This window comes from Lithobates pipiens, unplaced genomic scaffold, assembly GCF_037356315.1.
Source record: "Lithobates pipiens isolate NorthernLeopardFrog02 unplaced genomic scaffold, aLitPip1_a1.2 Scaffold_16, whole genome shotgun sequence".
NCBI classification, from domain to species: Eukaryota; Metazoa; Chordata; class Amphibia; order Anura; family Ranidae; genus Lithobates; species Lithobates pipiens.
The window spans coordinates 502,857,575-502,882,012 of NW_027507748.1; the positions used below are offsets into that span (position 1 = coordinate 502,857,575).

General features: G+C 40.7%; 1 protein-coding gene across 2 annotated transcripts in view; it reads left to right on the forward strand.

The window, feature by feature from the left end:
• Positions 1 to 24,438, forward strand: part of DIS3 (DIS3 exosome endoribonuclease and 3''-5'' exoribonuclease) — an 87,865-nt gene that overhangs the window by 4,286 nt on the left and 59,141 nt on the right. For both annotated transcript variants that reach the window (XM_077483125.1, XM_077483126.1), the window contains exons 3-8: positions 4,131 to 4,288; positions 9,066 to 9,259; positions 12,181 to 12,254; positions 18,524 to 18,691; positions 21,305 to 21,466; positions 22,928 to 23,038. In XM_077483125.1, the coding sequence (XP_077339251.1) occupies positions 4,131 to 4,288; positions 9,066 to 9,259; positions 12,181 to 12,254; positions 18,524 to 18,691; positions 21,305 to 21,466; positions 22,928 to 23,038 (867 nt within the window). The remainder of the gene's footprint in view (positions 1 to 4,130; positions 4,289 to 9,065; positions 9,260 to 12,180; positions 12,255 to 18,523; positions 18,692 to 21,304; positions 21,467 to 22,927; positions 23,039 to 24,438) is intronic.

The window sequence follows — 24,438 nt, forward strand, 5'->3', positions numbered from 1 at the left end:
CAGCACTGTGGGCTGGATCTGTGACAATTGCATTCACAGCCATCCCTCCATACCCTGCCATACCCAGCCATACTCTGCCAATATTACAGTAGGGGAGATGACGTGGAGATTACAGTGGGGACTATATGGTGGTGGAATTTTAACAGGTTTTTGCAAATTCAATTATTATTTGCTGATCCAAAAAATGATCCGATCTGTGACTCTGATCCGAGGAATGATCCGATCCATGAGTTTTTTGATCCGTGGCACCCCTAATGTCTAGTAACTAGCTAAACACAATGGGGGCAGATTATTACATGTAGATTGTGACTTCGCATTCTTCTTATTCTAAAACACAGGCTGGAGGGGTGTGACATAGCCTGCAAATGGGCTGAAATCTGCCCCCACACCATGTTATCTTCAAATAATAAAGATTTGATTTTCAAATATGACAATTTTAAAACAAAGTTTTTTTATTTCTTTTCTAAAAACGTGACCAGCAGCTAGTACTAGAAGCTCCTCCTGCTTATGTTTCCCTGCAGACAAACTGGGAAAGATCTGGGCCATGTGACAGCTGTATATCGATAAAGAAAAGGGTACTTGGATGTTTTTGTTTAATAAAATAATTGCAGTGTCATTGTCCACATACAGAAATAGTAGGGCCAATGTAAATTAAGCAGTGTGTGTTTAGTATCACTTAAAAGCGGGAGTCCGCGTTTTTTTTTTTTTTGTTTTTTTTTTTTAAAGCCAGAAGCTACAAATACTGCAGCTGCTGACTTTTAAAATAGTGACACTTACCTGTCCAGCGTGCCCGCGATGTCGGCACCCGAAGCCGATCTCTCGATCGTCTCTCGGGTGCTGCCGCCGCCATCTTGGGTATGGGAATCAGGAAGTGGAGCCTTTCGGCTTCATTTCCCGGTTCCCTACTGCGCATGCGCGAGTCGCGCTGCGCAATAAGGATGGACCCGCTGCCTCTGGGATCTGTGTGTTTCCCAGCAGGCAGCGGGGGACTTTCGGAAAGGGGTGTAATCTACGCCCCTTTCTGCAGAGAGCTATCCCGGGAATTGGGTGCAGATACCTGTACTGTACAGGTACCTGCACCCCCCTCCCCCCTGAAAGGTGCCAATTGTGGCGCCGAAGGGGGGGAGGATTCCAATGAGCGGAAGGTCCACTTTAAGGTGTTGGACTACTGGTTGCATCAGGTACATCTTCCAAGCTAATGTGCTTGTGTCAGCAGCTTTATTTACCACTATGTCTTGGCTCACTAAGACTTTATGAACTGTGAGGCTTTGGCTTTCTCCCATTATGAGCTAGATAATCATGTTACTGCAGAATTTAATGGGGGAATCCCCATGTATATGAATTGATTAAATATGTAGTATTCATGTAACTTGTATTTGCTTCTATTCAAACTTTCTTATACATGACAAGGAATATGTTTGACCTAAATACTGCTATAATAAATGTTACCAAGGAAGTAAAAATTAAACAGATAGGAATGGAGACAGCATAAGACTTGGAATACTCATCTGATTTATTCATGAGCGGTTATTATAGAGTGAGAGTCCAAAGGTCTCATCCAGCCAGGTCGTAGCTTCCTTCAGGGATGAGAAGAAAATTGCTTTCCCCTCAGAGATCAATCAGAGCTTGGCGGGTTAAGGTATAGTGTATTGCAGACCTTTATCTTGAAGGTGTAATTTTTTACTTCAAAGTATGAGGCCCTTTGCTTCTAAACATCTGCCAAGACATTGGGGTAGATGGTAATCAGATTTCTCTTTAAGGCTGCATGTATCTTGGGAGAACTTTGCTTAAAGTGATTGTAAAGACTCACTTTTAAAAATAAATAAGAATTACTAACATGTTAAGCTTGCCTTCTCTGTGCAGTTGGTTTTGCACAGAGCAGCACAGATCCTCCTCTTCTCGGGTCCCTCTTTGCTGCTCCTAGCCCCTCCTAGCCCCTCCCTCCTTTGAGTGCCCCTCAGCCAGCAGCTTGTTACAGGTTGTCACCCAAATGGAGTCAGAGCTCCATGTATCCATTTAAACAAGGAGCCTCGGCCTGGCCCCACCTCCTCTCCCGATTGGATGACTGACTTTGACAGCCACAGTAGCCAATAGCACAGCTGGTCTGTCTCAGCCAATCAGGAGGAGTGTACTGGATGGCTGAGGGAATCGTGGACATTTCTAGAGAGAGGAGGCCAGGTAGGTAATTGTGGGGTGCTGGGGAGGCTGCTACACACAGAAGGTTTTTTTATCTTAATGCATAGAATGCATTGAAATAAAAAAAACCTTCTGTCTTTACAACTCCTTTAAGGATGATAACCTTGCCTTGCAATTTAAAAGAAGCATAGGAGCGCTCAGTTGTAGAGGGTGAAGTGACATGGGATGGGCGTGCTCTATGGTGAATGATATTTCAAGGGCATTATCCCCAGCGTGCTTTTTAAGTATGAGGTAAGGAATCGTTCCGGAGAGGTTCTGGGTATCCAACAAAACGGTTGTTTTGTCTCAATCTTTTTCTCCCACAAGTCATCCAGCTTCGACCTGAGAGACACCATCTCGCAGGAAGCATCCCTTACGGTGGCAGACTGGAGCTTCCAGTGTGCTGATGCTTTCCTCTGCAGCTCTATTTCCTTGTTAGGTTCTGGACATCTTGTTTCAGGAAGAAAACAACCGTGTGGATGGTTCTCTTTGAGTTCTCAGCAAGGCCTTGCAGTCTTGTAGGGAATGCATGATCTGTGATAGGGTAGGTTCAATAGCAGTATTGAGAGCTATAAAAATACAATTGCATCACCTGTTAATACCAGAATTTCTTTATACATACCAGTATTCTAAAAATGATAATATAAAGCCCATCAATCAAATCATAAAAGTACCAAACTGTATATCTTGCAAAACACCAGTGTGCTTTAAATAATCCATTGATGTATCTCCAGCAAAGACCCATCATCAATAATGACTGATGCAAACAGGTCTTGCTAACTCTTCTAGGCTCCTTTCCTCCTGGCAACAATATTTTGGCAGAAAAAATGCTTGACGCTTGTAAACGCGGGTAATGCGTTTGAGCGTTAATTCATTTCATCGGCCAGAATAATAAAGTTTTTTATTGTAAATATAAAACTTTCACAATAACAATTATGACTTTTTAATAAATAAAGAGATTTGTCATATAGTAGCAAGTTCTGGCTTAGTGCGTGAGAGACTGTATTAGCAATTTTGAAATATGGTTTAATAACAAAAAAACAGGTAAAACGGCACAAACAGAATATTTACAACAAAATGTGTTACAACGGAAAAGAGACAATGCAAAAAAAAAAACAAAGGGTTTTAAAAGTACTTAACAGGGTCCTGATTCTGAGTTCAGCAGAGTCCAGTCAATAAGCATAAGATGGATCAGTGACTCTCGTATATCTTGGCTGATGTTCCTTGTTTGATGGTAAAAAGAGATCTCCAGACTACTGTGCAGTCTCTTTTCAGGTCCCTGAGGAGCGACCGATCATATGTCACAATGTTTGCTACCCTGTAACTGCCCTCCCTGAAATACAGTTTATGAATGTATTAATATCTTAGAATTTCTACAGGTTACATTCTGGTAAGTGGTATATTGTCCAGCATGAAATTTCCATTTGAATAAATACAAATATGAGTATAAGATGCCTATTTCACCTAGGAGAGGTAATGGACCTAATCTGCTTCTGGTACCTTCTAGGATAGTGAGACTCAGGGACATACAAGAGACAGCCTGATTTGTCGCTCTACGATTAACATTCATTGTTTCAGCTTTGCAACAAAATTGCTAGGGACTATGGCTTTTATTGCATTTCTCTGAAAGGTTGCAGCAATCGCTATGCTTAATTACACATTATTGAATGGGAGAGATTTGTAGCAGAGCCAAACAGCAAATTGTCACCAATTCTAGAGATTGCATTGCTAGTTACATATCCCTGTTTATCTCTTGTTTTGAATGTTTGTAAGTGATCCATTTCTGCCAAAAAAAATGCTCATATGTCATCAGCCTTACAGTTTTTCTGTAACTTATTGTGTGGTTTCAATTGCACAAAGTAAATGTCTGGATATAATGAAATTGTTTACACTTGCTTGTAATAGTTGGAAGCATAAGTATTTTTTTTGTAATGCATTGTATACTTTTTGTTTAGATTGATGTTCTCGAAGACCCAGTTATCCACAATGTGATCTTACTGCAGATAGTACTCCAGGAAGTTAGGCGTCGCAGTGCTCCAGTTTACAAACGAATCCGGGATCTTACTAGTAACTCCGACAAGTACTTCTACACGTTCAGCAATGAGTACCATCGGTAAAAATAACAGATTCTTTTTTTTTTTTCCCCACAAAACGGCTATAGCAGTGTGTTGTGTGTTTTTTTTTTTTTTTTTCCTCAACCTGTTCTCTTCCCGTCTTTGAACTTCAAGGGTTTTAAAACCTTGGCTGTTTTGTGAAAAAGATAGATGAAGAAGCACCTCTTGTAACGCAATCTGTGAATGGGGAAGATCATTTTTTTTTTATTTTTTTGGGGGGGGCAGTGAAAGAGCTGAAATAACTTGTCTCAATGACAGGCGAGAGGGCAGGTCCTCATCAAAAAGTTTTCCACGGCAGGTTCGCAGAAGATGCAAAGCTATTAACCCCCGCAGTGCCAGAGGTTCAGAGACAGGAGGATGGGCCATCTCTGCAGTAAAGATTTTTCTAGGATCCTGTTGACAACACAACGTTGGTAATTCTTCATTGCAAGCACTAGAACTTCAGGTTTAGCCAAGGAAATATTTGATTCTTTTAGAAGCTCATCCTTTCAGTCAAGCTGTTGCTTGACCATGTCAAAAACCTACTGGTACATCAAGTGCATCTGTCCTACTGTGTCTTTGATAGTGAAATAATATTATTTGCAGTGCTGGTCTAATCCACCCTATTATCCTTTATTCTTATCAACCACTGGTGTCCCTTAATGCTTTGGCACACAATATGCTAATACATAGCATAAACAAATAAAAAAAAATTAACTTGCAAAACATATCACATCATAAAGTGCAAATAAACCCTGTGCAAAACAATTTAAGATGTAAACAATCCCAAAATATAAAATATAAAGTGCTCTAGTGCAATAATTAAATATATCATCACTTTAAAGAATGTTCTAAAAATAAACTGCAAGAAAATCTGTATGATTTCCAATATCAAAAGTCCCAAAATCTTCCAATATAGTGTTTTGTCCAAAGTGATTTGACTTCACCACTGTGCAACACCCGGTGTGATCCGTCACCACTCTCACTAAATCATACTCGCCAAAAGTACAGGCTGGTCAGATTATAAACCAACTCTATCTACTATCTAATCACTGGCTCCACTCCAATCCAGACTTGGCGTCTTGTGTTACCACCTCTTACATAGATAATCACTATACATAGGGAGAATAGAAAGGGAAGATGGAAAGAAGGCAGCTTCCATCTTGTGAAAACTTATTAAAATATAATAAAGAATTTCACTTGCATGTATGAAGTGTTCGCCTGACACTAGAGTATCATTCATTTAGCTGATCATCCCTGGTCAGAAACCCAAACCTCCAGTATGATTTGGTGTCTGTGGTGACGTTCGCATCCTTGCCCTTCCCTATGCATTTCGTCATGCAAAATTGGAAGATTTTGAGACTTTTGATATTGGAAATCACACAGATTTTCTGGCAGTTTATTTTTAGGGCATGCATTACCACAAATCGCAGTAGCTGTACGTCATTACTTTGATGCTAAATACCGTTAAGGCAGCAGCTAGCTGACATAACCCCAGTATTTTCAGCAACGGTGGGCAGTTCTCTTAAAGGTAACAGTGGTCTCGGCGGCATATTCGCCACAAGATCACTTTTATCGGGGGTGGGAGGGGGCCTCTCCCATTGCACTCTGGTCGTCTCCAGCGCTAACCATCACGTCCTCCCCCCTGACAGGCCTGGAGCTGAGTGAGAGAAAGGTGGCCCCCACTTGGTTCCTTAACATTAGATGGCGGAAGCAACGTCAAACGTCACTTCCGCCCAATGGTCTTAAAGGGGAAATTTTTATTGCAAAAAAAAAAAGACGATTCATTTTTTATTTTATTTTTTATTGCATTTAAGTGTAAATATGAGATCTGAGGTCTTTTTGACCCCCCAGATCTCACATTTAAGGGGTCCTGTCATGCCTTTTTTTTTCTATTACAAGGGATGTTTACATTCCTTGTAATAGGCCTAAAAGTGATTATTTATTTATATATATATATATATATATATATATATATATATATAAGGACAGTGTAAAAAAGAAAAAAATAATTAAAGCACCCTGTCCCACTAAGCTCACACGCAGAAGCGAACACATACGTAGGTGACACCTGCATATGAAAACGGTAACGCAAAACTGGTAACCTGTAGGCATTTTAAATGCCGCCTATGCCGACTTTTAAGGGTCAAAGTTTCACCATTCCACGAGCAGGCGCAATTTTGAGGCATGACATGTTTGGTATCAATTTACTCGTTGTAATATTATCTTTTACAATCTGAAAAAACTGGGCTAACTTTACTGTTGTCTTTTTTTTAAGTAAAAAAAAATTATTTTCCCCCAAAAATTACGCTTGTAAGACCGATGCGTAAATGCGGTGTGACAAAGTATTGCAACAATCGCCATTTTATTCTCTAGGGCAGGGATATGCAATTAGCGGACCTCCAGCTGTTGCAGAGCTACAATTCCCATGAGGCATAGCAAGACTCTGACAACCACAAGCATGACACCCAGAGGCAGAGGCATGATGGGACTTGTAGTATTGCAACAGCTGGAGATCTGCTAATTGCATATCCCTGCTCTAGGGTGTCTGAAAAAAATACGTTTTTGGGGTTCTAAGTAATTTTCTAGCAAAAAAAAAAAATATTATAACTAATAATAAACAACAAGTGTCAAAAAGAGGCTCAGTCCTTAAGTGGTTAAAGTGATTACATTTTTGATTATTGCACTAGAGCACTTTATATTTTGGGATTGTTTTATATATTATATGGTTTTACACTTTGTGATGTGATATGTTTTGCATATTAATTTTTTTTTTTTTTTTATGATATGTATTAGCATATTGTTTAGGATTGCAGAATATTGTATGATGAAGCATTAAAAAGGAAGTAAACTTCATCTTTAATTTTTACCTATAAGTAAGCCTATTTCAAGGCTTAAATATAGGTAGTGTAAATATCTCCTAAACATGTTCTGTTTAGGAGATTTTTACTGTCTGTGCAGCCAGTTACAGCACTGATGCATGCGCTCTGAAGGAACGGCCGCCTGTGCCGTTTCTTCAGAGCAGTGCGCTGTGAATGGCAGCTCCCACGTGCATGCTTGGGAGTGACGTCACCGTGACTCCAGACATTCACAGAGCCAGAGCCCTGATGACAGCAGATCACTGGAGAGCTTTGTTTTGAGGTAAGTTTCACACATCATGCTAGTATGCGATGCATACTAGCACATTATGCCTTTGCCTTTGCCCAGGTGTGTAGTGGTTTACAACCACTTTAACCACCCTGGCGGTAATCCCGAGTGTGGCTCGGGGTTAAATTTCAGTACCATTAGCGGTGACCCCACACCACACTCAGGATTCCATCTCAGGATCCTTTTGCAGCGTACTTGCCTTGTCCCCCTTGCCCCTATATAATTATTTCTAGTTATTTATTATATTATAATTTATGATTTTGTGTTTCAAACTTTATCATACTTGGGATGTCTACTAGACTCTTGTTTGGACAGATTTAAGTGTGGTATTTCTAAGAATTACAGGCCTACAATATAAAATGACAAATTTCTATGCAAAACATTGTACCGCCTTGAGATGCAAAAATCTGACGTACTGTAATTATACCGCCGGAGGGGGGGGGGTTAACCACTTGCAAGCAGTGCACAACGATCTACATCGACACAATGACACGGCTGCACAATGGGCGTACAGGCACGTCCCCTTTAAGAAGCAGCATTATGGGCGTGCGTGCCCATGATCGTGCCCGCAGGACCCATGGACTCAATGTCCGTTGTCATGGAGCAGCAGATCAGGGAGATGCCTACGTAAACAAGGCATTTCCCCATTCTGCCTAGTCACAAAACGGAGATCTACTGCTCCCTGTACCACCAAATACCACCAAAAGAAAGCTCTATTCATGGGGAAAAAATTTTGTTTGGTGCAATGTCACACCGTGCAACTGTCAGTTAAAGCGACGCAGTGCCGTATCACAAAAAGTGCCCTGGTCAGGAAGGGGGTAAATTCTTCCGTGGCTGAAGTGGTTAAGGGACACCAGTGGTTGATAGCAATAGAGGGTGGGTTAGACCAGCGCTGTTCATAATATTATTTCACTATCATTTTATGCCTTATCAAAACACAGGATACCAGCGGCCTTTTTTTTTTTTTTTTTCTTCTTAGGACTGATCTTATCTTTGTTTTTATATTTCTGGTGTTTGATGTGTGGCACAGTTACATTTTGCACAGTACCCGGTCTTTGGGAAGAAGATGCCAGAGAAGCACTGTTCATTTTTATGGCTAGTGGAGGTTTTTGAACACTCACAAACTGTGCATTTTGCATACTTTCTCATGCCAAAGTGCATTCTAGGGATGTTTAGTAATGTATTCTTCAATAAAGCTCCTCTAGCCATAAATAAAGGTGACTTTTGAGTTATTTTTGCTCCTGCTGTTTAATGTCTGAGCAGTAACCAAGTAAAGGAATTGGGTTGACAGCAATGATTCTGATTGGTTACATCCTACACTGTTATTACATCTTCCACTATTAGTAGTCCACGCTTATTCCCACTACTGTTTGGAAATTACAACTAAGCATCATTTCTATTCTAAGCATTGTAAAAAAGTGTGTGTGTGTGTATATATATGTGTGTGTGTGTGTGTGTGTGTATATATATATATATATATATATATATATATATATAAAATGTGTGTGTATATAAGGTTTATTTTTTTTTTTTTATTTTTTTTTTAACAAGATGAAGGCATGGTTAGCCTAACTGTTTTTAGGTAACAGTTGCATTAACTGTTTAGATACAAAAGCCATTTTAGTAATGTGCTCTTCATTTACATGACAGGGAGACCTACATAGAACAAGAACAAGGAGAGAATGCTAATGATCGGAACGACAGGGCAATTAGAACTGCAGTAAAATGGTACAATAAGCACTTGCAGCGTTCACAAAAAAACAAAAATCTACAAGTGATTTTAATAACAAATGACCGGAGAAATAAAGAGAAAGCAGTGGAAGAAGGAATTGTAGCATACACCTGTAAGTCTTACATTATGTGTTGTTAGCTTTTCACTTTCCTATGTGATCACTATTGCTGTGTATGGTCAAAATATTACCAAGCAGAACTGTAAACTTGGAATATAATTCCATCAAAAAGAAATCACTTCATTCTTTTGTATGTCTTGCTCAGATTTATTGTGCAGCTTTTCTTTTTTAAAACAATATTGGCAAGATATTCCCAGTTTTTTTTTAGATGGCTAGTTTATGAAGAATTTGAACCCTTTGTCAGGTGTTGCTGTCTGTGCCCCCATTGGTGAGATCCACCTCAATTCCTGTGACTCAAAAAAAAAAAAGTATGGCAATCTTTCCAGTAAAGACACTTGACAAATGTTCATTCTAACTCTTCCTACGAAACCAGTAAATGTGCTTTTAATGCTATGTTCCTTTTGGAGAAATTATCCTTGATTCTTCTCTCAGGAACACAATAGAATGGAGGGAGTAGCTCTCAAGTGAGGACACAGACAGCAGTAAACACTTGATAGAGGTTCTAACTCCTTTTCATTCTAATTTCTAGCGAAAATAAAATATGTGGATTTTTTTATTTGTCAAAACATATTTATAATTTTTATTTATGCCTTTGTGCTGAGTGTAATTTGATTTTTTTTTCATCCTTGACTGTATATTTCTTTCCAAAAGGCAAAATCACTCTTGAACTTTTCTTGCCGATATCACTTTTAATTCAGGGTTTCTCAACCTTTTTACCTTCGAGGGACCCTTGGCAAAAAGTATGAGATCTCGGAACACTTTTTCATTTTTATAGCTAAGTGGTAGACTTTTCTTAACCCTGCGGAAGACTCGGTTTCATATTTTTCTCTTGCAGCCGCTGAATGGGAGGGAGAGGCGGAGAAGCCAGCCTGCTTCTGTGGGAGGAAAATACAACCAATTGGTTCTAGTAAATGCAGCCCCTCCTGTCCAGATGTGACAGGGAGCCCGCACCAGACCCTTGGAGCATGGGGACAGCGGCGCATGGGGCACATGCCCCCTCTGGCTCCCCAATGATTTATGGCCGGCAGATGCTGATTGGCTTAGAGAATCGCAGCACGGAGCCCTGTGTTTACGAACAACACAGGGCTCTATACAGAGAGCAGCAATGTGGCTAAATCAGACACATCTATTGGTAAAAGCAGCACATATTGCACATTGTTAGGCACACAGGTAACCCTTTCATTGCCCCTAGATGTTAACCCCTTCCCAGCCAGTGTCATTAGTACAGTGAAAGTGTATGGTATTAGAACTGATCACTGTATTAGTGTCACTGGTGATTTCTGTTAGTTCTCACCCAGTATCTGATTGCCAGCCAAACAATCACAGTCCCATTGCGCAATTGCCAGTTAAATTAGTGCAGTACCGAATAGCAAAAAAATGCTTGCGGGGGGGGCAAACAAGCCGAGCATCCCCTTTTGGATAGAGCTCCTCTTTAAGTGGTTAAATAATACCTCTTAAAGAGGAAGTAAAATCTTCAGGTAAGCCTATAACAAAGCTTATCTGTAGGTACTGTAAATATCTCCTAAACTTCCATGGTTTAGGACATATTTACTATATATGCCGCGCATGCGTTCCAAAGGAATGGCCGCTCATGCCATTTCTTCAGGGCCCTGTGCCGTTACCGGTCGGCTCACTTGCATATACGCAGGAGTGAGGTCATCACAGCTCTGGACAATCGCAGCTCCGGAGCCCGCAAATACGGAAGAAACAGCGGGGAAGAATTTGGCCGTCTCAGCGATATGCGGGCTCCACTGCAGGGCTTCATTCTAAGGTAAGTATTTCATAATGAGCTAGTATGCGATGCATACTAGCTCATTATGCCTTTGTCTTACAGGTGTGTGTTTTGTTGTTTTGTTTTTATCGGGTTTACAACCTCTTATTAATGTGAAACTTGTGCTTGGTTTTCTTCACAGATGTTCAATTGTGGGTCAAGCTTGAGATGAGCAGTGTACAGGGGGTTAGCAGGGCACAACATCAGGATGGGAACAGCGCAGGGAAAAGGGGGCTCAACGGGAGGCAACAGTACAGGGGAGCCAGGAGCACTGCATAGTAATGGGGGAGGGCCAAAAGAGGACAGTACTGGGAGGCCAGGAGAGAACAGCGCAGTACATGGGGCCATGCAGAGTAACACAAGGAAGCTGCTGTATTGTATCTGATGCACTGATCCCTAGCTGACCTCCTCTCTTGTCCATCCCATGTGATATCGCATACAAACACTTGTGATGGACAGGAGGGGAGGGCCGGGCTGAGATCGGTGCAGGACAATAATGGCAGGCTTGCCAGTGATATAGTTGTATATCACCTATGCACATAAGCACTTTCGTTTTAAGATTAATTCACATATTATTAACATATGAATTTTGAACACATCCATGCATAGGAGCACTCTGGATTAAGTTGTGTATCTTTTTTATATATATATATATATATATATATATATATATATATATATATATATATATATATATATATATATATATATATATATATATATATAATCACTGGTTATTTAGGACACAGTCATGTATTTTAAGTTATTTATTATCCTTTTATATTTGTTATTTAAGGTTCACCTTATATTTAATAGTAATGTATGCATTTTGGTATCTATACTGATAGTGTGCATTGCACTTATTTACTGGTAGCGCAGCGTATATATTTAATCCATAGGACAATAATGTATGTTGCTTCCCTGCGCTGCGACACGAGGGGTAGATGACTGTTGCCTATATGGGGAGGTGATCTACCCATTACTGGCTTGTAATAGACGGGCAGATTGCAGCAGAGCCCCTGGGGACTTCTCATGGAATTGTGGTTGAGAAACCCGGTTTTAAATGATTGATAGATTAAGCAGGCTTGTTACATTTTGGTAATTTTAAAATGCTGTACTTTTTTTTTTTTTTCTTTTTTTTTAGGTGAAGAATACATAAAAAGTTTGTTAGCTAATCCAGAACTGGTTGATCGTCTCTCATATGTTTCTGATGACCAGGTAAATGCAAAAATATTTATCTCGCTTGTACAGTACTCGACAAGATGTTGTAGACTGTGGTTCATATGCCACCACCTCAGTTAACTGAACACTGGAAAAAGCTTTGCTAGGAACAGCCCCAGTACATGCTGATATAATCCCGCCCACTCCATGGCACTTTTTTTTGCTAGTTTCCTAGGCAATGGACCTCTTTCCCTTTTTGTATACGTTTTCTAAACCATTCTTACTTTTCTTTACTGCTTTGACTGACACTTTTATCAAGGTCCTATTGCTTAATGCCTCATGGCTTGGTAGTGGTTCATCTTGGGAACCATAAACGGACTCCTCAGACTGTAATGTTTCCCTTAGGCACTGGATCCTGTGTTTTGGCACATTATGTACTGAGTGTTGATAACTGCAGGGTGTTCTACAGGTCCAAAACAGTGGTCTATTTCTATGATACCCAGACCATAAAGACTTCTTGAGGGTGTCCCCATTGTGACAAAGTCTAAGGAACCTGCAACATAAATTAAGACAGGGTTAGTGCCTGGGACATAGCAAATCCTTTCATACACTGAACCTCCTCAACATCCATTTCGTGGGTACGCCATAAGGGGAAGAGCCTCACTTTGCAATGGCAGATTACAGGCAATTGGGAGCAGCAACACAATGGACAAATGGCAGAAATTTTGCTCCAGGTCCTGAGGAAAGTTCCTCCCAGGTTGATAGCCGTTGCCTTGTTCCAGAGCAAAATTGTACACACAGACGCTGCTACTTCCCCCTAAAGTGGCCTTTCTCGCAGATGCACATGTAGACTGTCTGAATTAAGCAGAACCAGTTGTTACTACTTTGTCAATTGCCAAGACTATGCCAAACTAGACTGGAGAACTCAATAGTGAACAGCGTCCCCATTTAGCTAATCCTTATTTTGCAGCAAACTTACAATTGTTGCTCTTTGCCCTACTATTCTGTGTAGATGCCATGGAGAGTGGGGTTCATCAAATCTCCAGAATGCCCTTACTTTTTCTGCATATGCACAAAAATGTATAGCTTGGGCCCCTTTCACACTGGGGCGGTAGCGATTTACTGTCATTTTTGCGGGGGTTTTCAGCCGTTAGCAGGCGTTTTTTAACCCCACGCTAGTGGGCGAAAAAGGGTTAAAAAGCAAAGTGCTGCTGCATCGGCACTTTTCTGGTGGTTCGGCAGCGGTGCCAATTCAGTCGAATGAGCAAGATACTGAAAAAAAGAGCACTCCAAAGATACTGCTTGCAGGATTTTTTTTACCGCCCTGCCAGCGCACCGCTCCAGTGTGAAAGCCCTTGGGCTTTCACACTGGAGAGACAGGAGAGTCTCCTTACAGGCGCTATGCAGGCGCTATTTTTAGCGTTGTAGGGTTAGAGTATGGTCGGGGTGGACCTAGCTTGCTTGCGGCATACAAATTGAACACACTTGACAAATTTTTTGAGACCAGTGACATTTATACAGAGATCAGTGCTATAAAAATGCACTGATTACTGTATAAATGTCACTCGCAGGGGATTAACACTAAGGGGTGATCAAGGGAGGATCCCGGTTCTCGCTCTGTCACGAGTGATCGTGGGTGCCCAGTGGTCATTGCGCCTGCCAGGCACTCCCTTCAGGGACACACTGCAGGCACGTTTTTTTAAAATCTGGCGTACAACTACGACGGCTCCCCCAGAGGAGCCATCCTGCCGCAGTATAACTGCAGCGGCTGGTCGGGAACCGGTTAAAGGTGAGTTTCTCTTTGGGAATTCCCTTGAGGAGTACATTGAGGTGGCTGCTGGAAGTGGGGAGTCATCTGGATAGAATTACAAGGAATTTTCAAAGTCCTACACTTTGATCCTTCTCCGTTTTTAGGGATGCATGTCTCATCATCCCCTAAAAACATCTATTCAAATTACTCCAGCTTTTAGGTGGTTTCCTGTAGACCTGTCACTATGTCTACTGTATCAGCTAATCTTCTGCCTGGTCTATAGAGCTGCCACTATATCGTTCACATGGGATATTTTCTAAATTGAATAGCAAATGCAATATGAAGGCTTGTACTCTCCGTTTTTTTCACACTGTACCCCTTACATTGCTGAAAAAAAACCTTTTTGGTGCTATATCATTAGACCTTAATTCACACACTGAATATTGAAATCACAGGTTTCCTCTGACATGCTGCTTTTACAAGGCTCCTTAGTCAATCTTTAACCCTTATGCCCAAACACTGATGTTCATAGTTCTTTCTTATGATAATACTGCATTATTGTCAAACTGCTCTTTTACTTTTGGGTTTTCCGAGTCCCATCTTGCTATCATTCTTATTTCCTTCAGCATGACATTTTGTCTATTACTGACCCCATGTTTATAAACATGCTCTCCCTGGCACCCTTCAGTTGCTCCTCTTACGTATCTCTTTTAGGTTATGCTGGTGGATTCCTGAACAGCCAGAGCCCTGTTTTCTCCACTAGAGGTCATAGGAACTCTACTCCTTACTATTTGGGGAGGTTAGCTCCACTACCTAGACTCCATTTTTTTTTTTCCAAACAAATTTTATTGAAAATATAATAGTGCAAAATTACAAATATTCTTTTCCATCATACAAACATTCATAAATCATGGAACAGTCAGTACAGAGACCATACCAGTATATCAAAGGTTAGGGATTGACAAAACATCGCAAGTGCAAACGGTACAATGCGCACATGGTGTCTCGTTGCTCCATCAGGTGGCGTAGAGAACAATACCTTAACTTTAAAGTATTTGTTTATGAAGCTCAATGTTGATAAGTATTCTCCTGATCTGGCTTGTGGAGCGGCTGTTGAAAAGGGAGTCTCAGGTGGTAGGTAAATGTTGTGGTGTATTTGCATGAGAAATCAGTAATTATGGGGTCAGATGTTACTGATTGTGTGCTATTTTACGAGGGCTCCAGCAGTAACCGGTATGCAGGCGGGTCCATAATAGGTACTGAAAAATAGAGGAAAAAGGGGTGAGGAGGGGGGGGGGGGGTTATACTGGGGTGGAAGAAGGGTGAGTTGAGTCGGGGGAAGATGTTTATCTCCTCAGTCTCCGCTGAGAGTCATGTGGATGTGGTGTGGGAATGCATTAGGGTGGGTCTGATTAGGTGCGGGCGGCGTTGAATGTCCGGAAGAGACGCAGACATAACAATGACATGTGATCTCCCAATCAGACTCCATTTTTACTCAGATCTCTCTGGCCTACAACTCTAACTCTTCATTGAGTTTTGATATACCCTACCTGCATTCATGATAGACGAGGATTGCCTCACCTCCACAAAGAAATGGCCTTTGTTACCAGTTAACTCAATTTGCCAGCTTAGTACTGATAAAGGTTGCATTGCTTCTGTTCTCAGTACTCTCTTTAATGTGATTGTTGCACCTCCACTTACAAACTGTAGGTGCCTTGGAACGTGCCTGCCTCTCACCACAGTTTTATAACTGCTCAACAGACGCTAGTTCAGGGATATGCAATTAGCAGACCTCCAGCTGTTGCAAAACTACAAGTCCCATCATGCCTCTGCCTCTAGGTGTCATGCTGTGCCTCATCGGACTTGTAGTTCTGCAACAGCTGTAGGTCCGCTAATTTGCAAATCGCTGCTCTAGTTCATGGGCTTCTCAGCAACTTAATTGCCTGCTATTCATTAATTAGGCACATTCCAACCTCTAGAATGGATGTTTCCTCCCCCTCGATACTCTGTAATTCATTGGGTGAGGTAGATCTCACCTAGTATGATGTTGGAAATTAACGTTCCTCATCCTGCAACTTCTTACGTTTGAAATCGCCAAACACCTAGCCCTTGGTACCTTGTAGGACTTGGGTTAAGCCTTATATATCTTCTTCCTAACCATGGCTTTTGCATTCCCTGTGCATTTTTTTATAAGAAGTAGTTATTCGTCTGTTGTGACTTAGTGTGCCCTTCTGGGAGTTTTTCTCTGTGGCTGTTATTCACACAGTTTGTCTTTTTAATCTGGTTAAAAGAACAGAACTTTCTTTTCCTCAATTTTCCTGGCAGTTGTAGTTATGTTTTTACCTCCCTTTGCTTTCTCTCTGGGTGTACCCTCCTTTTTTATGTTACATGGGATAAAGTATCCTGGAAGCCAGTCTTTCTTGCACCCCTGGCACTCTTCCTATTGCCTTTTTTGGTAATGTGATTTTGATTTTTTTTTTCCCCCTTTCCATTTAATGACTTGAAGGCATGTGAGACATTAAAGACTCACCTTATGGCCGGGGCCAGGACTGTCATCTATGGCTGCCTGCCACGTGTTCTCTTGGGACCTGACCCCTCTTCTATTCTTCACAGGATGGTCCCTCTATGGGATTTCTCCCTCTTTCATCTAGTTTGGTGGTTAGTTTTAATTAGTTTTTTTTTTTTTGTTTTTTTCTCTAGAGCTTCTGCTCTCAGGGAACTAGTCCCTCCCTTACTTTTTTACGGCACCTAGCATCTTTCCTTCTCAAAAGTCATAGGGTCACCAACTGCTCTATTGTTGATGTATTCAAAACCATTTTTTGACAGCCTCCCCACCCCATTTCCTCTCTGATCTCTTTACTGCTTGATAAAAATCTGGAGCCTTACAAGGTTTGTGTAGGTTGGGGGTGGTCCCAACAAAGCTTTTTCAAGTGTCCAGTCACTTAAAGGTAGCAGCGTATAATTCATGGTATAAGATACATTTTCTATGTCTTGTACAGTACTGCAAGATAGGAATGTTACTGCACCTGTTATTTTTTAGCCTAGCATCTGTTATGTTGTCCACTTCTTTATTGCATTCTCTGTTGTTTTAAAGTGTTTGTAACCCAAGAAAAATAATTGGATCCTGTTCCTTTTACAGCATGTTATGCAGCACAGTTTCTTGTAATGTGTAATTTGGCACCCTGTATTTGAAATACCTGGATGATCCTGCCTGGCTATGCCCTCCCCTACACTGACCAAGGTTTATCATGGCTGCTGAGCCTTGACTCTGTGGTCAGTTTGCGTGCCTCCGTCATCCATAGCTCTGTCTCTCTCTCCCTCTCCATCTCCCGGGTAGTAATTGGCATCTTTTCTACATAGAACATACACTGCTGCAGAGGGGATTGTGTGCAGTTTAACCACTTGCAGACCGGACCATTTTGCTGGTCAAAGACCAGACCACTTTTTGCGATTCGGCACTGCGTCGATTTAACTGACAATTGCGCGGTCGTGCGACGTGGCTCCCAAACAAAATTGACGTCCTTTTTTTCCCACAAATAGAGCTTTCTTTTGGTGGTATTTGATCACCCCTGCGGTTTTTATTTTTTGCGCTGTAAACAAAAATAGAGCGACAATTTTGAAAAAACACATTATTTTTTACTTTTTGTTATAATAAATATCCCCCAAAAATATATAAAAAAACATTTTTTTCCCTCAGTTTAGGCCGATACGTATTCTACATATTTTTGGTAAAAAAAATCGCAAAGGGCGATTATTGATTGGTTTGCGCAAAAGTTATAGCGTTTACAAAATAGGGATAGTTTTATAGCATTTTTATTAATAATTTTTTATAATTTTTTTTTTTTACTAGTAATGGCGGCGATCAGCAATTTTTATTGTGACTGCGACATTGTGGGGGGACCCATCGGACATTTTTGACACATTTTTTGGGACCATTGTCATTTATACAGTAATCACTGCTATATAAATGCAGTGATTCCTGTGTAAGTGACACTGGCAGTGAAGGGGTTAACCAGTGGTTGGCAGTGTAGGGTTTGAGTGTTCCTAGGGGTGTGTTACTAACTGTGGGGGGGTTGGGCTTTCATTTAGTGAACACTGATCTCTGCTCCAATCACATGGAGCAGAGATCAGCGTCACTAGTTGCTAGGCAGAATGGAGAAATGCTGTTTACACGGCATTTCCTCCATTTGGCCGCACCGTGAGACGATCGCGGGGATGCCCGCGGCGATCGAGTCCGCGGGTCCCGCGACCGGACTCACGGGGGTCCCGACCAGCGCGGGAGCGCGCCGCCGGCGGCGCGCTCCCGATGGCAGGGCGGCATTGAATATTGGACGTACCTGTATGCCAATATGCCTGCCCGTGCCATTCTGTCGACGTACATCGTCGTGCGCTGGTCGGGAAGTGGTTAAAAAGTGGCTTAATAACCACTTCAAATGGAAATAAAGATGACATCTTATGGCTATTGGTTATAATTTTAAGAACTTTGTTATGTTGAATGCTAGCATGTTGCTCAGATGTTAAACGTTTCATTTTTTTTTTTTTCTAAAATTAACAGTCCACTACTTTTATTTCCCAGAATGAAGTGGAAAGTAGTAAAGTTATCTTTTCGGAGCATCTTCCTTTGTCTAAATTACAGCAAGGGATAAAATCTGGCATTTTCCTTCAAGGCACATTCAGAGCAAGTCGAGACAACTTTTTAGAAGGAACTGTTTGGGTCCATGGAGATTCTATAGAGAACAAAGAGGTAAAATATACATTCCCTAAATTTTACCTATGTATTTAAAGTGCATCTTGAAAGTATTCACAGCACTTCACTTTTTGCATGTTTTGTTATGTTACAGCCTTATTCCAAAATGGAATAAATTCATTATTTTCTACAAACAATACCCCCTAATGACAACATGAAAAATTTGTTTGAAATCTTTGCAAATTTATTAAAAATAAGAAAATAAAAAATCACATGTAGATAAGTATTCACAGCCTTTGCCATGACACTCAAAAGTTAGCTCGGTTAAGACTGTGAATACTTATGTACATGTGAGTTTATTTGTGTTTTTTATTAAATTTGCAAAGATTTTTAACAAACTTCTTTCACGTTGTCCATTATGGGGTATTGTTTGTAGAATTTTGAGGAAAATAATGAATTTTATCCATTTTGGAATAGGGCTGCAACTTGTGGAAAAAGTGAAGCGCTGTGAATACTTGCTGGATGCACTGTAATATAGAAACACAAAACGCGTCTTTTGGATTCCAGTTTGTTTGTACAATACATTGTTCTATACTTTTTACTAGGAAAACTCTGCCCCTGTATTAACACTGCAGTAAAGAGAACTCTGATATTCATATTAAATAGTTGAACTTGGATTGCAGGTTTTCTTATGATTTTTTTTTTTATGTCCATTGTTGGGTGTTATGATAAAATAGATACTTTGTTTTAACCACTTCCCGCTCAAGGTACGTTCAGGGACGTCCTTGACTTTGCGGGGGTATATCTGAGCCTGCAGCTACAGACATCATAGTGCTGGCGATTCCCTACACCATAAGCACAATCATAGCGGCTGTTCCTTGATTGTTCTTATGGGTGGCGAGAGGGGACCCCCCCGCCCTCCGGTGCTTCTACCGACTCACCACTTCCATCAGTGAGTCGGAGAAAGGATCCGCCGGCCCCGGATGGTGATCCATAGAGATTTCCGGAGGACCAGATGGTCGCCGGAGTCTGTATGATCGTTCGGAGGCTGGGCACGATGTTATGACATCGCGTTCGGCCTCTGCATTCCAACAAATGGCGCCGCCTCGGCTAGGAAGACGTGATCGTTTAATTTTTTTTTATATATATATTTCAGGCTTCCTAGCCTAGAGGTGAGATGTGGAGTCTTATTGACCCCTTATCTCACGGTAAAGAGGACCGATCATGCCATATTCCTATTACAAGGAATGTTTACATTCCTTGTAATAGGAATAAAAGTGATCAAAATTATTATTATTTTTTTTTTTTACACTGTTAAACTAAAAAAAGAAAAGTACAATAAATAAAAAAAGAAATTTAAAGCACCCCTGTCCTCGTGTGCTCGCATACGTAAGTCCTGCCCACATATGAAAACGGTGTTCAAACCACACGTGAGGTACCGTATTTATCAACTTTTTAACACACTTTTTTCCCTTAAAATCGTGGGTGCGTGTTATACGCCAATCCCCCGATGTGAGATTTTCTGTGGCTCTCGGCGGGTTTCGGCTATTTTACGGCCAAGAGCTACCAAGCGCCACCAAGATAAACAGGACATCCGCTCTGTGTCTTGGCGGCGCCATTTTTAAACGGCAAGCCTGCAACAACACTGACAAGGCTGCAATGCAAGGCTGCAAATGACACTGACAAGGCTGCATTGATGGTTATTTAAATGTAAGTTTTGTTTTTTTTTCTCTTAAATTTCCCTCCTAAACTTGGGGTGCGTGTTATACGCCAGCGCGTGTTATACACCAATAAATACAGTATCTCCGCTAACGTTAGAGCGAGAGCAATAATTCTAGACCTAGACCTCCTCTGTAACTTAAAAGGTGTAACCAGTAAAAAAAATGTAAAGCGTTGTCTATGGGGATTTTTACGTACCGAAGTTTGGTGCCATTCCACAAGCATATGCAGTTTTGAAGCATGACATGTTAGGTATCTATTTACTCAGCATAACTTCATCTTTCACATTATGGAACAATTGGGATAACTTTAATGTGTGTGTTTTTTAAAGCATTAAACAGTTTTGTTTTTTCCCCAAAAAATTTGTTAAAAAAAATTGCTGCACAAATACCGTGGAAGATAAAAAAAAAGTTGCAACGACTGCCATTGTATTCTCTAGGGTCTTTGCTAACAAAAAACAGAACCCATGTTTGTGGCTTCTATGTAATTTTCTAGCAAAAAACTATGAATTTTACATGTAGGAATGTCAGAATTGACCTGGATGGGAAGTGGTTAAATGTCTGTTTAGCTAAAATAACATATTGAAAGATAATTTTTGCAAAATAATGAGAGCTTGCAATGGTTAGTGAAAGAAACCGAGTTGAATTTTGTAAATCCTATTACAACAGTATAGAAAAACGTATTCTAATCAGAATTGGTGGGAAGGATTAAATATCATTTCAAAATGGCTTGCATGTGATGCTTATGTTGTGTGGAACTCCTACAGGTCCAATACTTTGTTGGGGGGCATATGGGTGCAAAAAGATGCAAATAAAAAATGTTTCACCTTGTGAGAAAATTCTTCATTAATGGCTGCATGTGTAATGTATATGTATGGTAAAAAAGGACATAAAGAAAGTGGCTGCTATATACAAACCTAATGCATGACATGATTTCTATAAACTTTTGCAGATAATCTTACAAGGGTTACGAAGTTTAAACCGAGCAATGCATGAAGACATTGTTGCTGTACAGCTTTTGGAAAAAGAGAATTGGGTGGCTCCATCCGCTGTGGTCCTCCAAGATGATGGTGAAAATGAAGATATTGAATTTGTAGATGAAAAAGAAAAAATGGTATTTTAAATAATTAGTACTGTTTTATGTAGCACGTAAAGATGATTAAATTGAAATGGGGTGCTTGGCCTTTCAATATAGTTAGAACCCCCCCCCCATCCCGCAGAAAAAAAAAATTGATCAAACAAAACGCATGTGGGAATGCGAGTTCCCGCTATGCAGAGATGTGAACAGGGCTTGACAGCGGAGTGTTTCTGCCCACTCCCTTCTATGTACTTGTATAAAGATGGCCATACACTATGCAATCTGATTGTATATTGTGTATTTAGTGAGAAGGGTGATCACTGATTGCATTTCATTTATGAAACATGCACCTGGGAATGGAAGGGTGGATGATGCAGGGTGTGTGCTAATGAGGTCAGCTGGTCAACTCCTTCCTGTGTCATGACTTAAAGTCTGATCAGGAAGAAGACATTACTAATGGATATGTCCTGGAAACATGGATGGAGGACAGTAAGGTACATGTCTAGATTTAATGGAAAGCATTGATATTTTTACAAAGTACATGAATGCTATATTGGTACATAGAGGAGCTGCAATTTGGAAGAAAAAAAATATGTGAACAAAGGAACTTTTTTTAATCCAAGAATGACCCCTTTTGGTCACCAAAACCTGCTGTAAATTCACTACATTGTTGAGCTCTCTATAGACATTTGCAAATGCTTTTCATTTCCTGACCAAATAAGTGTCCCCTCGACTATGTTCTGACAAAGCTGATTTATGAAATCTGCAAATAAAAAAATATTTTTCCAGTGGTCTATATAGGAGACTTTGGTGGCATGGAGCAAGCTGAATAGAGCACATTGTGTCTTTCAAAGGTAATAATGAAGAACCATTAATAAATTCTCCATTTGATAAGTGGAAATATTAAAAAAATGAATTGGGGTAATCGGATAACACATGCATTTTCCAGTGAAGTATGAGTAATCCAGATATCATCAGAAAATGATCGATATAACATCTGTAGACACAAATTCAGCCAATGAATATTTTATAAATGCAATGAGGCTACGCGTGACCAATAGCAAAAAAAGTCAAACTGATCCTGCCCTGCTTTCTAAATAGGAATGCTCTAGGAAGAGCAGTGCTGTAGGTAGGGTAAATTCAGACCTTTATATTCTGCTTGCTGGCAACTAAGGATGAGCTCAGTTCACATGGAACACGTGCAGAGCCTGCCAGGAAGTCGGCGCAGCACTGCGCTAATCACAGTCGGTGAGACATTGCCCCGATGTGCGGCTGCAGAGATTGGGCAATGTCTCACTGCCTGTGATTAGCGCTGTGCTGCGCCGACTTCCTGGCAGGCTCTGCACGTGTTCCATGCAAACACGCCTGAGTTCATCCCTACTGGCAACACATACGGGGTAGAATACTGTCCTTCCATTCCAACTTCTTTCAAAAATAAGTTATAAACATATACTATGACTGGTTTAGTGTCTAAACTGTGTAAATGGTTCATTACAGCTAAAAAATGTTGAAAAGAGCAATGCAAAACCATCTGGAAGAGTAGTTGGGATCATAAAAAGGAACTGGAGACCATATTGCGGCATGTTGTCAAAGTCACAGATTAAAGAGGTCGGTACTCAATTTATGAAAAATCTTTTTGTTTTATAAGGTGGGGCATTGTCCAAATACATTTTTATTATATGCACTTTATATTTGCCACAATTTACGATGTTAATGTGCTTACTGGACTAAAAAAAATCAGCTTTTACTAATATATTTCTTGTGTAGATATCAACTCGGAATAATATAGCAGTTCAGAATTATAAACACCTAAACCCAGCCACAGGTGACTTTTTGGTGCTTTTTAGCTGTACAAAAACAAATAGATAATTTAGAAGGGATAATTACATGGGAGACACACAGCCTAGGGCAGTGATGGCGAACCTTGGCACTCCAGATGTTTTGGAACTCCATTTCCCATGATGCTCAACTACACTGCAGAGTGCATGAGCATCATGGGAAACGTAGTTCCAAAACATCTGATGTACCAAGGTTCGCAATCACTGGCCTAGGATGTCAAGGCATGCCCTTCTCCAAGCTAACTACTACTCTGTTTTTTGTTAGTGCTTTCCTGTGAGTATTGGAAGTTCAGAGAATCAGCACTGAGAGAGCAGGAGCCAAAGCTGCAAATTCTGGGATAAGAACTAAAAAACAAAACTAAAATGTGCAGAAGGTATAATACTACTTTAAATATACTTTCTGTGCATAAAATTTCAGGCCCAGATTTCATACCATGATATCATCTCTGTGCTGCATGCAGAGCCATGAGAGGGTCTCAACAGGTCCTCTCACTACAGTCTGCCTACAAAAATACTAAAGGAAAGGTGTATATAAGGCTAGTCATCCTGCATAAAGAGAGAAAGTGTTAGTACCTGGTCCTATTACAGGAAGACCTTGCGCAAAGGCAGACACAAACGCTGGACTATTGCACCGATTTGGTAAAATACACAAGATACATCAAAATGAAAGGAAGGATACTTGTAACTCTTATAGTAAAATGATGTTTGCTTATCCCTGGGTTCAGCTTTAATGTAACTCTGTTTGCTAGGTTAGGTTAAAAATAAAAAGGACTTGCTGTAATAAAAAAAGGAAATGCCTACCTGTCCACCATACTTTGCTTGTTTGAGTTGCTACACTGTTGGGGTTCAGATATTCTAGACTGGGGTTGAAGAATCTTTAGAATCTGACTTATTTCCCTGCGTGTCAGATGCTGGGACCCCTGCTGTGTTCTGTTATTGCATGTGCTGGCACCTACGTTGTTACAATAGTGACATTCTGGGTTCCATAGTCAAACACACAGTCAAGCATTTGAAACCGTCAAAAATATGTCTGATGCTGAAGCTCCTCAAGCACCTTAACTTTTCAAGTGAGTGAAGATCTGTGGAGCTGTTTTCTTAACAGGGAGCCTTGGTTGCCTCCCCTATAACCCCACCCCACTCTGTGGGTCCTCAGTTTTGTGCTAGTGTCTG